Source organism: Stegostoma tigrinum, chromosome 1 (genome assembly GCF_030684315.1).
Source record: "Stegostoma tigrinum isolate sSteTig4 chromosome 1, sSteTig4.hap1, whole genome shotgun sequence".
Classification (NCBI taxonomy): domain Eukaryota; kingdom Metazoa; phylum Chordata; class Chondrichthyes; order Orectolobiformes; family Stegostomatidae; genus Stegostoma; species Stegostoma tigrinum.
Genome location: NC_081354.1, coordinates 42,136,548 through 42,153,043, shown reverse-complemented (window position 1 = coordinate 42,153,043; position 16,496 = coordinate 42,136,548). Strand labels below are relative to the sequence as shown.

General features: G+C 43.5%; 1 protein-coding gene across 10 annotated transcripts in view; it reads right to left on the bottom strand.

Moving 5' to 3' along the window:
• Positions 1 to 16,496, bottom strand: part of LOC125456550 (microtubule-associated protein 9-like) — a 184,767-nt gene that overhangs the window by 91,645 nt on the left and 76,626 nt on the right. For all 10 annotated transcript variants that reach the window (XR_009445623.1, XM_059644990.1, XM_059644980.1 and 7 more), the window contains 2 exons: positions 14,623 to 14,797; positions 10,660 to 10,749 (listed from right to left, as the gene is read on the bottom strand). Coding sequence is in view for 9 of the 10 variants with exons in the window: in XM_059644928.1 (XP_059500911.1) it covers positions 10,660 to 10,749; positions 14,623 to 14,797 (265 nt within the window). In the remaining variant the exon portion in view is untranslated. The remainder of the gene's footprint in view (positions 1 to 10,659; positions 10,750 to 14,622; positions 14,798 to 16,496) is intronic.

The following is a 16,496-nucleotide window of genomic DNA, read 5'->3' as shown; positions in this document are numbered from 1 at the left end:
TGACATGTATAGTTAATGTAATGATCTTTTAAGAAACTATCAGCGGTTGTGTAAACCGGAAATCTGTGGCAAAATGTTGGTTTAAAATTTGGTTCGTAAAGCTTGGTAAAAATTTGTCTTTCAGAATTGGTTCCATGTTGTGTTTGGACTTGGGAAAATTTTAATTCCAGAAATTACCACATTTGGAATTTCACTTCCTGGCCATAGTGAACTTCCAAATACTATTTAACAGGAGTGAATCTTTAATTCCAAATGATAAGATTTTCCCATTGTAAAGGCACTTTGGTGTGAATGAATGCCAATTATAGAAAATTTGGAATTTGGGAAATGCTGTTCTTTTTGAATAAAATTCTGGTGGTACTTTGTAAAATCTGACAAAACTGAGAGGAATTAGGAAAGGCAAACTGAATAAAGCAGCTGGGCTTTTTCTTAAAGTGTAACATTTATTTTCTTGCAGGAAGAGGAACAATGGACGACGTAATTATGTGCAGGAGTTTGTGCCCCATCCTCTCTTCTTAGTAGATCAGTACTAGTTAACTCATTCTGCTTGACATGGAATGGATGCATACATTTTTAGAAATTTTGAGTCCATGTAGCATGTTATTTTACTGCTGTTAGGGAAGTATTCTGTGGATAGAGAACTGGAGGATTAAAAAAAACAAATTAAGGACGTTGGGATACGAACAAAGAAAATAACCAAGGGAATTTGAAGAAACTAGCAGCAGTTGTTACAGGGAGCACACACAGACAGGGAGCCTGTCAAAAACAGCTAGAGGGGGGAAGTGGGAACTGCTGATGCTGGAGAATCTGAGATAACAAAGGTGTAGAGCTGGATGAACGCCTGCTGTGTTCATCCAGCTCGACATCTTGTTATTTCAGATTCTCCAGCATCAGCAGTTCCCACTATCTCTGAATCAATTTTAACCCCACTGTGAAGCCTCTTCTAAGGATGCCTACCAAGAAGAATTTACCCTCCTCCCTCTGGAAAGACCTCAGTGGATCTCTCTCCCACTGCAACCCTCTTGTAATCTCTTGGGCCCTGAAACTGCTCGACCACGTCGAGGTGCAAATTAATCTCCATTTGGCTTGCCGACTGTCCATAACACCTCTGAGTTTGCCAGCTTCCAGTAGCTGGACTGTACTGTATGTGGATTGTAATATCACCTTCCCTAGTTTTGTCAAGAGAGAGGATGCCGTTAGTGCCCAGGTAGTACATTGGATGGCTCGAACACACGAGTGTTTTCCCATCATGACTGGTTGCCGATGGCAACAGATAGTAATACAAGGCAGCCACAGCATTCCACTAGAATGAAAAACTGCAGTATCGGAAATGAAAATTAAACAGTTGTTAGTAAAGGGGTAAGAGAAGTCTGAGGACTATTTACTGCAGGAACTTTGTTGAAAATTACAGCGCACTAACCAGGCCCTTACAAAACCTTACCAAAGGGGAGCAGGGCTCGCTTAAAGAAGATTGAGGGGACCTGAGCAGGAGATGGCCTTTGTCAAGATCAAACAGGCACTGGCCTTCCCACCAGCACTGGAACTCCCTGACCTGAAAAAGCTCTTTAATCTCTTTTGCAGTGAAAGTAATGGCAATCAATCTGCAGTAGTATTACAGAGACACAAAGACAATCTCTGGATACTACTCAGTTAAAATGGATCCAGTCATGTTGGGACAACACTCGTGTTCGAGCCATCCAGTGTGTACTACCTGGGCGCTAACGGCATGGTCCCTCTTGACACAACTAGGGAAGGTGATATTACACTCCCCACATAGTATAGTCCAGCTACTGGAAGCTGGCAAACTGAGAGGTGTTATGGATAGTCAGCGAGCCAAATGGAAAGCTGCACTTTTGCCAGGAAACAAGCATGTGAAATGTTAAGAACAGTAGAGAAAACCTAGCAAACTATGCGAATCAGGAAGGAGAAACACATACTTGTATGCCCTGCATGGAACAGGAAGAAGAGCAACAGGGTTGCATTAAAGAAGAGCTGTTAGAGAGTCCAGATGTGAACGGTGGCTCAGGGCAGCACAGTGGTTCAGTGGTTAGCACTGCTGCTTCACAGCACCAGTGACCCAGGTTCAATTCCACCTTCGGGTGACTGCCTATGCGGAGTTTGCACATTCTTCCTGTGTCTGCGCGGGTTTCCTTTGGTTGCTCCAGTTTCCTTCCACAGTCCAAAGATCTGCAGGCTAGGTGGAATGGCTATGCTAAATTGCCCGTGGTGTTCAGGGATGTGTAGATTTGATGAATTACAGGAGGATGCTTCTGGGTGGGATGCTCTGAGGTTTGATGTGGACTCAGTGGGCCAAAGGGCCTGCTTCCACACTGTAGGGATTCTATGAAATGAAATGCATATTTGTAGATGGGGCATGAAAATATTATGATGGTGAGGCTTGGACAAGAGGGACCTGGTTCATTTAAAAGGGGAAATTTTGGCAGGAAAGGGTATAAGAGGATGTCACGCCGCCCAGGTAGCCAAACTAAAAGCGCTTACTGCTGCCCTGCAGTTGGGTGCAAGACAAAGGGTTAACATCTATACAGACAGTAGATATGCTTTTGGTGTAGTCCACGACTACATGATGGCATGTGCAAGACAAGGTTATCTTACCTCTAATGAAAGTCTAATTCAGTAAGAGACCCTAGTTAAGGACCTAGTGGCCCTTGCACTTAAGCCAAAAGAAGCAGCGGTATTTAAAATTAAAGCACACAAAGATTCAGACATCAGAGCGGAGAGTGAACGACTATGTAGATAGTGCAGCAAAAGCAATGTTGGAAGAGGACGTGATAATGATAGCAGTTTGAGAGAACAAGAAGCCAAAGATGGAACATTTTAAGTTTGCAAGCAGCTGTTAGCTCAGAGGAAAAAAGGCAGAATGGATTAAAGACAGCAGCATTAGTAGCAGATGATATTGTAGAAAGGAAGGTGAAGTGGTAACAAAGTGTGAAGCTGGATGAACACAGCAGGCTAAGCAGCATCTCAGGAGCAAAAAAGCTGACATTTCAGGCCTAGACCCTTCATCAGAGAGGGGGATGGGGAGAGGGTTCTGGAATAAATAGGGAGAGAGGGGGAGGCGGACTGAAGATGGATAGAGGAGAAGATAGGTGGAGAGGAGAGTATAGGTGGGGAGGTGGGGAGGGGATAGGTCAGTCCGGGGAGGACGGACAGGTCAAGGAGGCGGAATGAGGTTGGTAGGTGGGAAATGGAGGTGCGGCTTGAGGTGGAAGGAGGAGATAGGTGAGAGGAAGAACAGGTTAGGGAGGCGGGGATGAGCTGGGCTGGTTTTGTGATGCAGTGGGGGAGGGGGGGATTTTGAAGCTTGTGAAGTCCACGTTGATACCATTGGGCTGCAGGGTTCCGAAGTGGAATATGAGTTGCTGTTCATGCAACCTTCGGGTGGCATCATTGTAGCACTGCAGGAGGCTCAGGGTGGACAGGTCATCTGAGGAAAGGGAGGGGGGAGTTAAAATGGTTCGCGACTGGGAGGTGCAGTTGTTTATTGCGAACCGAGCGGAGGTGTTTTGCAAAGCGGTCCCCAAGCCTCCGCTTGGTTTCCCCAGTGGTAGCCTGGCATAACTTGTCTCATTCGCTGAAGAGAGCTAGCAGCATGAGTAATTAAAAATAACTTGGATATATTCCAGAGTCCTGAGGGAGGCAAGGGAGGAGATTTCTGAGACCTTGACAGAGATTTTGCATTCTCAATACAAGATTGAATTTGTATTCAAGATTGTATTTTCTTTAGCCACAAATGAGGTCCCAGAGACTGAATAGTATTTCTGAGACCTTGACAGAGATTTTGCATTCTCAATACAAGATTGAATTTGTATTCAAGATTGTATTTTCTTTAGCCACAAATGAGGTCCCAGAGACTGAATAGTAGCCAATATTGTTCCTTTGTTTAAGAAGGGCAAAAGGGATATTCCAGGAAATTACACGCCAGTGAGCCTTACATTAGTGGTCGGGAAATTATTGGAGATTCTAGGGAGATTTGAAAAATAATGGATTCATTAGGGGGAGTCAGCATGGTGGGAGAGGTCTTATGTTACAAAATTGATTGAGATTTTTGAGGAAGTGACAAAGAACTTTGAGGTATCACAGTATGGAGCTGGAGGAACACAGCAGGCCAGGTAGCATCAGAGGGGCAGGCAAGTTGATGTTTCGTGTCGGAGTCCTGCTCCTCTGACGTTGCCTGGCCTACTGTGTTCCTCCAGCTCCACATTGTGTCATCTCTGACTCCAGGATTGACAGTTCTTACTCTCTCAAAGGCGATTGAGGGTTTGGCAGTGGATTTTGTCGACCTGGACTTTGCCAAATGGTAGGTTGGTCCAGAAAATTAAGTTCCAATGGATCCATGGTGAGTTGATTAGTTGATTACAAAATTGAATTGGTCTTAGAATACAGAGAGTACTTGTGGAGGAGTGTTTACTGACTGGAGGTCTGTGACCAGTAATGTTCTTCAAGGATCAATGCTAGGACCTCTGTTAATTGATTCGAATGACATGAAATTACAGATGACATGAAAATTGGAGGAGTTGTGGAAAGTGAGGAATGTATCAAGGGATACAGGATGATAAAGATCCGTTAAAAAGTTGTGGGGAGAATTGGCGAATGGAGTTCAATCCAGATAAGTATGAGTTGATGCATTTTGGGAAGTCAAATGCAGAAGGAAAGTATACTGTAAATGGCAGCATCCTGAGGAGCTTTGATATTCAGATGGATCTTGGGGTACAAGTTCATTGCTCACTGAAAGTGGGAACACAAGTGAATAAGATGGTAAAGAAGGCATGCTGCATGCTTGATTTCATTGGTCAGGGCACTGAGAATAATTATTGGCAAGTCATGATGCACCAGTATAAAACTTTATTTAGACTGCATTTGGAGTTGTGTGCACAGTTCTGGTCACCACACTAAAGGAAGACCATGGAGGCTTTGCAGACGATGCAAAAGAAGTTTACCAGGATGTTACCTGGATTGAATTTTATTAGCTAAGAGGAGAGGTTGGACAATCTTGGATTGTTTTTGCCACAGCACTGGAGGCTGAGGGGCAACCAAATGGAAACATAAGTTTCAGGTCAGATGGGGAAAGTTTAAAGGAAATGTATGAGGTATGTTTTTACACAGAGGGTGATAGGTACCTAGAATGTGCTGCAAGGAGATCTGGTTGAAGCAACATTTTAAGAAGCATTTAGATAGACAGATGAACTGGCAGGTGAGATAACTCCACAGAGGCCAGTATAGTATTTGACACTGATCCGCCTTCCTTGGAGCCAGCTATCAGAATGAACAGAAGCCCTGACACTCCTGTTTATATCTGTCAGCTAGGGCTCCCAGAGTGGACCAGGTTAACAGCTCCAATAAGGGAACACATATTCTATTGGGTTCACCTTGCTAATCTTGTTACAATTGGTACATTTCTCCCCCTCTACGTCTGGGGAGATAGGCTTGTTCTTTTCTTTTTTTTAGCCTATCCAAGGGCATTTTCGCAACAGATCCAGTTCCTCCAACTCAGCCTCGGATATGGGCGATGCGTACTGGACTCTAGCCTGCTTCTTGCGCTTGAAGGGCCTCGGAAGAAATTCATCCTCCTCTTTAGGTGGTCAAGCCGTTGAAGCTGTGTCCATCTCAGACTCCAAAGTTTCTTTGATGCTAGATGGTGTGGGAGAACCTTTGGGTTCCTACAGTCATTTCAGTTCTGAGGGGCTGGGTATGTTTTGCTCCCGTCTCATTTGTGCGTTTGCAGCTTTCATGTGGTCCATGTGCTTAGTAAGGGTCGCCTCACCTACCCAAACGGGGCAACACGGTGGCTCAGTGGTTAGCACTGCAGCCTCATAGCGCCGGGAACCTGGGTTCGATTCCAGCCTTGGGCGACTGTCTGTGCGGAGTTTGCACATTTTCCCCCTGTCTGCGTGGGTTTCCTCTGGATGCTCCGGTATCCTCCCACAATCCAAAGATACAGAATTGGCTGGCCAACAGAAGACAGCGAGTGGTAGTAGAAGGAAAATATTCTGCCTGGAAGTCAGTGGTGAGTGGAGTTCCACAGGGCTCTGTCCTTGGGCCTCTACTGTTTGTAATTTTTATTAATGACTTGGATGAGGGGATTGAAGGATGGGTCAGCAAGTTTGCAGACGACACAAAGGTCGGAGGTGTCGTTGACAGTGTAGAGGGCTGTTGTAGGCTGCAGCGGGACATTGACAGGATGCAGAGATGGGCTGAGAGGTGGCAGATGGAGTTCAACTTGGATAAATGCGAGGTGTTGCATTTTGGAAGGTCGAATTTGAAAGCTGGGTACAGGATTAAGGATAGGATTCTTGGCAGCGTGGAGGAACAGAGGGATCTTGGTGTGCAGATACATAGATCCCTTAAAATGGCCACCCAAGTGGACAGGGTTGTTAAGAAAGCATATGGTGTTTTGGCTTTCATTAACAGGGGGATTGAGTTTAAGAGTCGTGAGATCTTGTTGCAGCTCTATAAAACTTTGGTTAGACCGCACTTGGAATACTGCGTCCAGTTCTGGGCGCCCTATTATAGGAAAGATGTGGATGCTTTGGAGAGGGTTCAGAGGAGGTTTACCAGGATGCTGCCTGGACTGGAGGGCTTATCTTATGAAGAGAGGTTGACTGAGCTCGGTCGCTTTTCATTGGAGAAAAGGAGGAGGAGAGGGGACCTAATTGAGGTATACAAGATAATGAGAGGCATAGATAGAGTTGATAGCCAGAGACTATTTCCCAGGGCAGAAATGGCTAGCACGAGGGGTCATAGTTTTAAGCTGGTTGGTGGAAAGTATAGAGGGGATGTCAGAGGCAGGTTCTTTACACAGAGAGTTGTGAGAGCATGGAATGCGTTGCCAGCAGCAGTTGTGGAAGCAAGGTCATTGGGGTCATTTAAGAGACTGCTGGACATGTATATGGTCACAGAAATTTGAGGGTGCATACATGAGGATCAATGGTCGGCACAACATTGTGGGCTGAAGGGCCTGTTCTGTGCTGTACTGTTCTATGTTCTATATGCAGGCTAGGTGGATTGGACATGCTAGATTGCCCGTAGTGTTCAGGGGTGTGTGGGTTACAGGGGGATGGGTCTGGGTGGGATGCTGCAAGGGGCGGTGTGGACTTGTTGGGCTGAAGGGCCTATTTCCACACTGTAGGGAATCTAATCTAATCAAACGTTGAATGTCACTGGACCCAACCTCACATTGACCATGCCTCTTATCATGCAGGGCCATTTCTGTGTTTTCATCTCCAAATTTCATCCCCTGCAGTAAACTGTTTCTCTAGCTTACAGGCATCTTTATGTGGGGCATTGGCATTCCTGATGCTGTTTCTCTCTCCTACCCCACCCCCCAACTGGGAAGACCAGATTTAACCTGGTGTGGAATCCTTTTCCCCCATTAGCAACACTGTTGGAGCTATTCCTGTAGTTGAATGAGGGGTGGTCCGATAATTAAGTAGGAACCGTGACAAGTTCGTACCAACTGAAGCTGTAAACTGTTTCTTTAATCCTGCCTTTAAAGTTTAGACTGCTTTTTCTGTCAGAGAATGGATGGTATGGAGCTGTCCTTATATGCCAAATACCATTTGACTTCAGGAAATATTCAGATTCCCTACTGGTAAATGATTGCCTGTTGCCTGTGTATTGCAAAAGATGCTCGCCCCATGAAAGGTCTGGCATAGTTGATGTGAGACCGAGTCCAGGGTTTACCTGGCTTTTCCACAAATGTCGGCGAGCTGCCGGCAGTATGATTTTAGCCAGTTCTCAGAGTGAACAAAACCTCTGACACTCCTGTTTTTTTTTGTCAGCCAGGTTAATAGCCCCAGTCAGGGAACTCATTTTCTATGAGGTCCACTGGCTGACCTTGTTACAATCACCACAACAGAGAATTGAGAGGTAATGACCACATGGAGGCGAATGGGATTAGTTTGTCATAATATCATGGTCGGTATGGACCGGTAGGCCGAAGGTCCAATTCGTATGCTATACAATTCTCTGATCTATGGTCTAAGTACACTAAAGGTACAAGGGAAGAGTAGGCTCATGCATGGAGCCGGATGAGTCGGAATCTAAAACTTACAAGTATATAAATACCAGGGCTGAATGAATTGAATTGTATCACAGGCTGTTGAGTGAGGCGAGGGAGGAAATAGCAAGGGTACTGGCAAACATGTTCAATTCCTTTTTGGTCAGAGGAGAATGTCAGAAGACTGAAGGACAGTCAATGAAGTACCGTTATTCAAGAAGATAGCAAGGGATAAACCAGGAAACTAAAGGCAGCTGTCTAATGTCAGTTGCTGGAAAAGCTCGGCAGGTCTGGCAGCATCTCTGAAGAAAAGATCCATCTGAGGAAGGATCACTGGACCCGAAATGTTAACTCTGATCTTTTTGTCACAGATGCGGCCAGACCTGCCGAGCTTTTCCAGTAACTTCTGCTTTTGTTCTTGATTTACAGCATCTGCAGTTCTTTTGGTTTTTAGTTTGTCTGATCTCACCGATGGGGAAACTATTAGAAGCAATTCTGAGGGACAGAATTAATCTGCATTTGGAGAGCCAGGGATTAATCAAGAACAATCAGCGTAGTTCTGTTAAGAGGACTTGTGTCTGACCAATTTGATTGAGGTTTTCAAAGAGGTAACAAGTGTGTATTTGAGATCAATGCATTCGATGTGGTCTACTTGGATTCAGCAAGTTTTTTGCTATCAGTCTTCTGCATTGATAATGAAGTTAAAAGTCCATGAGATCCAAGGAGATTTGGCTAATTGAATTCAAAAGTGGTTGAGTGCCAGGAAGCTGAGGGTAATTGTCATTGTGGTTTTTGTAACTGGAAGCCTGTGTCCATGGATTTCCATGGAATTATGACCTTTGTTTTTTATGGTACATGTAAATTATTTTGACTTCAGTGTAGGAGGTTTGATCAGCAAGTTTTCAGACGATAGAAAAATTCGTGGGGTGGTAAGTAATGAGAAGAATATGCACAGACTGGTCAGATAGGCTGATCAGTGGCAAATCGATTTCAAACTGGATAAGGTCAGTAGGACAAACAAGACAAGGAAATACATGTTCAGTGGTAAGACCCTGATAAGCATCGAGGATCAGAGGGACTTTGATGTGCATGCTCACTACTTCTTTAAGGTGGAGGGACAGGTAGATAAAGTGGTTAAGAAGGCATGTGGAATACTTGCATTTATTAATCAAGGCACTAAATACAAAAATAGACAGGTTATAATAGGGCTGTGTAAGACATTAGGCTGCGTCTGGAGGGCGATGTGCAGTTGTGGTTACCACACTATCGAAAAGATTTGATTGCACGAAAGCGGATGCAGAAAAGATTCTGACAATAGAACATAGAACAATACAGCACAGAACAGGCCCTTTGGCCCTCATTGTGCCAGCCTGTGAACTAATCTAAGCCCATCCCCCTACACTATCCCATCATCATCCATATGCTTATCCAAGGACTGTTTAAATGCCCCTAATGTGGCTGAGTTAACTACACTGGCAGGCAGAGTAAAGAACCTGCCTCTGACATCTGTTTTAAATCTATCAACCCTCAATTTGTAGCTATGCCCCCTCGTACAAGCTGACATCATCATCCTCGGAAAAAGACTCTCACTGTCCAACCTATCTAATTCTCTGACCATCTTGTATGTCTCTATTAAATCCCCTCTTAGCCTTCTTCTCTCCAATGAGAACAGACCCAAAGTCCCTCAGCCTTTCTTCATAAGGCCTTCGCTCCAGACCAGGCAACATCCTGGTAAATCTCCTCTGCACCTTTTCCAATGCTTTCACATCCTTCCTGTAATGGGGCGACCAGAACTGCACGCAATATTACAAGTGACAATGGGTCACTGAACTCTAAACATTAACTATGTTTCTCTCCACAGACATGGTGAGACCTGCTGTGTTTCTCCAGCACATTTTATTTTTTTTTCAGATTCCCTGCATCCACAGTTCTTCATGTTTGTTATTTCATATTTCATTCATTAAGATGTTGCCTGGTTTGGAGCATTTTGACTATGAAGAAGACTAGATCAGCTGCTGTTGTTTTGCTTAGAGCAAAGAAGGCCAAGGGGAGCCCTGGTTGGAGTGTATAAATTTATATGCAACATAAATCGGTAGAAAGAAATCTTTGCTTTTAGTAGAGAAATCAATAACCAAGAGTAATTGATTTAAGGTTAAGTGTAATGCATGCATACAGCACAGAAACACACCATTCAACCCAATTCGTCTATGCCAACCAGTTTCTCAAATTGAACTATTCCGAATTGCCTGCATTTGGCTCATATCCCTCTAAACGTTTCCTGTCCATAAAGAGCAGAAGGTTTAAAAGGGATTTAAAGAAGATTCTTTTCACCCAGAGGGACTGGGCATCTGAATCTCACTGCTTGAAAGGGTGCTGGAGGTAGAAACCATCACAACACCTTAAAAGGTAATTAGATGACTTGAAATGGATAGGCTCTTAATACCCAGCATGGACATGATAAACCAGAGGTTCTCTTTCTATGCTGTAAAACTCTGACTCTATTTCAGTATTTTTGTAGGCATGGTAACATTCAGTGTGCAACATTGTAGTGAAACTTTTTCAAGTTCTTAAAACTGATTTGCTTGCTTCATAAGTTTCAATAACATAATTGACATTGGAAGATGGAAGACAAATAAGGTAACCTGTTCTCTCCTTTCATTTTCCTGCTGTTCTTTTAGCTTTTGTTTTCTCTGTTGTTCACGAATGACTTGTTTTTTCTTTTCTAGCCATACCTATAAAACATAAGTTGACATATATCATTGTTGGCAAACAATCATGTATTCTACTTTCCTAGATTCATGCTTCCTATGTAAAGATCCAGTCTTTATGTAATTCTTATTGCTAATGAAAAGAATATGGAGAAGAATTAAAAGATGTTTTCATGAAATGAATCTTGTTTGCTTGGTCAAATGGCTGAATGGAAAGCTAATTGGGGGATAAATGAGACAATGAAGGAGGGACCGCTGTGGTTAATTATAAAAATGGATAGTTGGGTAAATTGCAAGCACATAGACGTCAAGCTACAATTTTAACATTTCTTTAACTGCCTGCCATTACATCTAACTGAAGCCTTGGACCAACTTTGCTGTGATAGTAGCAGGAAGAAGCAAAAACACGGTGGTAATAAAGCAATGCAGACACACGAGAGTTTAGTGTTGGAGCAGCAGGGAGGAAGAACAGAGAAAGGCTTTAATAAATGCAGGAACTAGAGAGCTTACAGCAAGAAGAACAGGCAGGAGCGAAAACAGTGGTGCATCAAGCAACACAAGACACAGTGGGGATTCATTATGACTGTGGCAGGTTGTGAGTAAACAATGGGCAAGAAGCAGCGCAGCATACTGTGAACGTTCACTATAAAAACAGCAAGCCGGAGTGAGAACACAGTGGAGAATAAAAATGTCCAAGGGACAGATAGGGTTCACTGTGGGAGTTGTGGGAAGGAGTGATATTATGATGGGGCAAAAAGCAACACAGATGACAGCACGAGTTCAATGCATGGGGGTGCGGGAAGTATCTACATGCATTTAGAAGAGCAGGGATTGATTAGGGATAGGTAGCATGGCTTTGTGTGTTGAAATCACGTCTCACAGACAAGTTTTTTTTTAAAAGGTGACGAAGAAGATAGATGAAGGTAGAGCAATAGACGTTCTTTACATGGACTTTTGCAAGGCCGTCAACATGGTTTGGTATGACTGGTTACTAAGGTGAAATCACATGGGATCCAGGGACAGCTAACCAATAAAACTGGCTTGACGATAAGAGGCAGAAGGTGGTGGTAGAGTGTTGTGCAGACTGGAGGCCTGTGACCAGCAGTGTGACACAAGGATCCTTTATTGTTCGTTATTTATATAAACAATTTGGATGAGAATATAGGAAGCATCAATTACCTTAGTCAAATCTGCATTCCCCAATGCAAAACCTTTTTTTTAGTACAGGCAATCTTTTTTCAGTTTCCACAATAAGTTAAAACTTGTTGTGTTGTGATCACTTTCACTAAAATTCTCCCCTACTGTCACCTTGAACACCGGTCCCACACAATTAGGTTCAGCATTGCACAGTCCCTCATCAGACTATTAACATTAAAACTTCTGAATGCATTTCAAGAAATCTGTCCCTGCTAAACCCTTTATCCCATGCTTATTCCAATTAACATTGGGGAAGTCGAAATTCCCAAAATATAATTTCGCTATTACTGTTTTTACACACTTCAGTGAATTGTTGACATGCCTACTCTTCAATTGCCCACTGACTGCTTGGTGATCTAAAATACACTCCTGTCACTAAGACCCGTCTCCTTTTTACTCCTAAACTCTACCCACAAAGCGTCATTTAAGATTCTTCCAAAATATTGACCTTTCTTATGGCAGCAACTAATTCTGGCCGATTATCGCCCCATCAGTCTACTCTCAATCATCAGTAAAGCGATGAAATGTATCATTAAGTGCAATTGAGCAGTACCTGTTCAGCAATAGCCTGCTCAGTGATGCCCACTTTGGGCTCCTTTAGGGCCACATTTCAGACTTGGTTCAAAAGTGAACAAAAGAGCTGAATTCCAGAGGTGAGGGGAGAGTCACAGCCCTTGACATCAAGGCTGCATATTACTAAGTGTGGCGTCAAGGAGCTCCAGAAAGACGAATCAATCGGTGTCGGGGGGCAAACTCTCCGGTGGCTGGAGTCATAGCTGACACATAGGAAAATGGCCGTTTTTGTTGGAGTTCAGTTATCTCTGCTCCAGGACATCTTTGCAGGAGTTCCTTAAGACAGTGTCATAGTCCCAACCATCTTCAGCTGCTTCATCAATGACCTTCTCGCCATCAAAGGGTCAGAAGTTGGGATGTTCGTCGCTGATTGCACAATGTTCAGCACCATTTGTGACTGTTCGGATACTGAAACAGTCCATGTCCAAATGCAACATTATCTGGACAATATCCAGGTTTGGGCTGACAAGTCACAAGTAACATTCATGCCACGCAAATGTCAGGCTATGACCATCACCAATAAGAGACAATCAAACCACCGCCCTTGACATTCAGTGGTGTTACCATTAATGAATTCCCCACTATCAACATCTTGGGGGTTACCATTGACCAGAAACTCAGCTGGACTTGGTGGCTCAGTGGTTAGCGCTGCTGCCTGACAATGCTAGGGATCCGAGTTTGATTCCACCCTGGGCCACTGTCAGTGTGGAATTTGCACTTTCTCCCTGTGTCTACGTGGGCTTCCGCCAAGTGCTCCGGCTTTCTCCCGCAGTCTAAAGATGTGCAGGTTAGGTGGATTGGCCACGCTGAGTTGCCCACAATGTCCACACAGCTTAGGTATATTAGGAATGGGAAATGCAGGGTTACAGGGATATGATTAGGGGATGGGTCTGGATGGGGTGCTCTTTGGAGGGTCAGTGTGAATTATTTGGGCCAAATGGCCTGTTTCCACACTGCAGGGGTTCTGTGAACATAAAACACAGTGGATACAAGAGTAGGTCATAGGCTAAGAAAACAGTGGCTAGTAACTCACCTCCTGACTCCCCAAAACCTGTCGACCATCTACAAGGCACAAGTCAAGAGTGTGATGGAATACACACCCTACTTGCCTGGATTAGTGTAGCCCCAACAATACTCAAGAAACTTGACAACATGGATAGGTATGCAGATGGAAAGAGTTTAGAAGGATATGAACCAAATGCAGGCAGTTGGAACTAGCTGAGTGGGCAGCATGGACCAGTTTGGGCCAAAGGGCTTGTTCCCATGCTGTATTACTCTGTGACCATCCAGGACAAAGCAGTGTGCATGATTGGTACTACATCCGCAAATATGCATTCCTTCCACGGCCGACACACCTGCAGTATCAACAAGATGCACTGCAGAAATTCACCAAGCATGTTCAGACATCACCTTCCAAACCCACAACCACTTCCATCTGGAAAGACAAGGGCAGCATATGTATAGGAACACCACCGCATTCAACTTCCCCTCAAAACTACTCACCGTCCTGACTTAGAAATATATTACCGTTCCTTCACTACATCAAGATCCTTGAATTCCCACCTTAATGGCATTGTAGGTCACCCCACAGCAGGTGGACTGTAGCTGTGCAAGAAGAATGCTCACCACCACCTTCTCATGGGGCAGCTAGGGACAGGTAATAAATGCTGACCAGCCAGAAACGTCCACATCCCACAAATGAATAAAAATAAACTTGCTGGAAGAGCATAATTGGAGCTATTAATGTAAGTTAGTCATCAAGAAATCTAATGGGAATTCAAACAAAATGTCTTACCCATAAGTGAGAATATGGAACTCAGTACCACAAGGCATAGTTGAAGTAAACATTATAGGAGCATTTAAGGGAAGGTTAGACAACTAAAGAGAGTCACAATGACACAATTGGATGAAAAGAGATGCAAGGCAGCTTGACTGGAACATAACTACCAATGTGCACGTTTTGGACTAAATGGCTAATTTTTGTGTTGTTGGTTCTGTGTAATGTCTAAATTTAGAAGCACAGTGTCTCTCCATCTGATAGTATGAAATAATTCAAAGGTATACAACACAGAATATTTCACTGGTATATATTTCTGCTTCCCTGATATGTCAGATATTATTGATCACCTGATATATGGATGCTCTGAGTGTGTCTGCAGTTTCATATTTAGATGTTGCATTTCCTGAAGACTTTGTGTCCAACATTTTTAATGTTCCCAAGTATCGAGATTCTGTTGTTCTGGATCTTGCATTTTTTCCAACATAAGTTCTACCTAAGGTCTGCTTTCGAGAACTCTCAGGCCTGTGGAAGAAGCAAGTATTAGCTCACTGAGACATGAAATTAAATATCACATGGATCACATGGAAAGATTTAACTAAGTTATATCACTCAAGATGTGAAGGAAACAACCTGAAATAAATGCATTTAATTTTTGCTTGTTGAATCCAGATTGGATGCTTTATGGGTCATTTTCTGACTGATTTGATATGTGGCTAAAGTCCTAACGAAAGGAACTATCACCTACTGAGCATGCGTGTCAGAGGTTCAAGCCCACACTACATGATTTCCAAGTAAGGAGTGGAAAATTATGTGCAACACTGTAGAATTTCTGTAATGCACTAGGGTGGATGAGATTTTTCCCTGACATTGCAAAGTTGCTTAAGAGTTTTTTGCTTTTGATTTTCTTTTGGTTACAATGATACTGTTTAATCCCATAAATGGTCTGAGCATCTTGTGCTGAAGTATGCTGCTACTAGCCATCCTCTCACTGTATGACAGTGCAAGCTAGGGATCCAGCAATCATATTTCCTTGTGATTGGAACTGAATATTCATATATTCATATAGATGAAGATGGACTAATGAAGCACATGTAAGATTACAATGCTTAAACTGTTTTAATTCATAGAAAGGTGTATTCAGAGTGATAGTTTATGACCAGACTCAGAACTGAGATTGGACCTCCATTTGAAATACAAATAAGGCATCACTCAATACCATTCTTATGAGGCCATGAACTACTTTCAGTTGTGTGTCATTTCACAAGTTGCTCAGTTTTAACAAGCTTTATTTTAGGTGGTCCAAACACAGTTGAAGTGGAGGCGATGAACTTGTGGTACTATTGCTAGACTATTAAACCAGAAACCCAGGTAATGTTCTGGGGACCCAGGTTGGATCCTGCCATGACTGGTGGAATTTGAATTCAATAAAAATCTGGGATTAAGATCTAATGATTATTGTGAAACCACTGTCAATTGTTGGGAACAATCCATCTAGTTCATCGTATCCTTTAGGGAAAGAAACTGCCATCCTTAGCTGGTCTGGCCTACATGCAATGTGGTTGACTCTTAACTGCTATCTGACCACTGATGGATGGGCAAGAAATTCTGGTCTGGCTAGTGAAGCTGACACCCTCTGAATGAATAAGAAAAATGCTGATGGCAATGGTGCTTTTATACCCCATTTACTCCGTTTTGAAGTACATCTGGAGTCACCCTCTGTATTTTCACTCTAAAAATGGCTGAGGAACAATGGAGGATTTTATCATTATATCACAAATTGAAAAAAAACTTCGCCATTACACCAGCGAAAGGCTGGAGGATATTTTCGAATGACCTACACTTGATCAAAATCACTGCAAATGAATTACAAAATGATTTAAAGTCAAGGGAAAATAAAAGATGTGAAAATAAAAGATATTAAAATGTGAGGCTGGATGAACACAGCAGGCCCAGCAGCTTCTCAGGAGCACAAAAGCTAACGTTTCGGGCCTAGACCCTTCATCAGAGAGGGGGATGGGGTGAGGGTTCTGGAATAAATAGGGAGAGCGGGGGAGGCGGACCGAAGATGGAGAGAAAAGAAGATAGGTGGAGAGGAGAGTATAGGTGGGGAGGTAGGGAGGGGATAGGTCAGTCCAGGGAAGACGGACAGGTCAAGGAGGTGGGATGAAGTGAGTAGGTAGGAGATGGAGGTGCGGCTTGGGGTGGGAGGAAGGGATGGGTG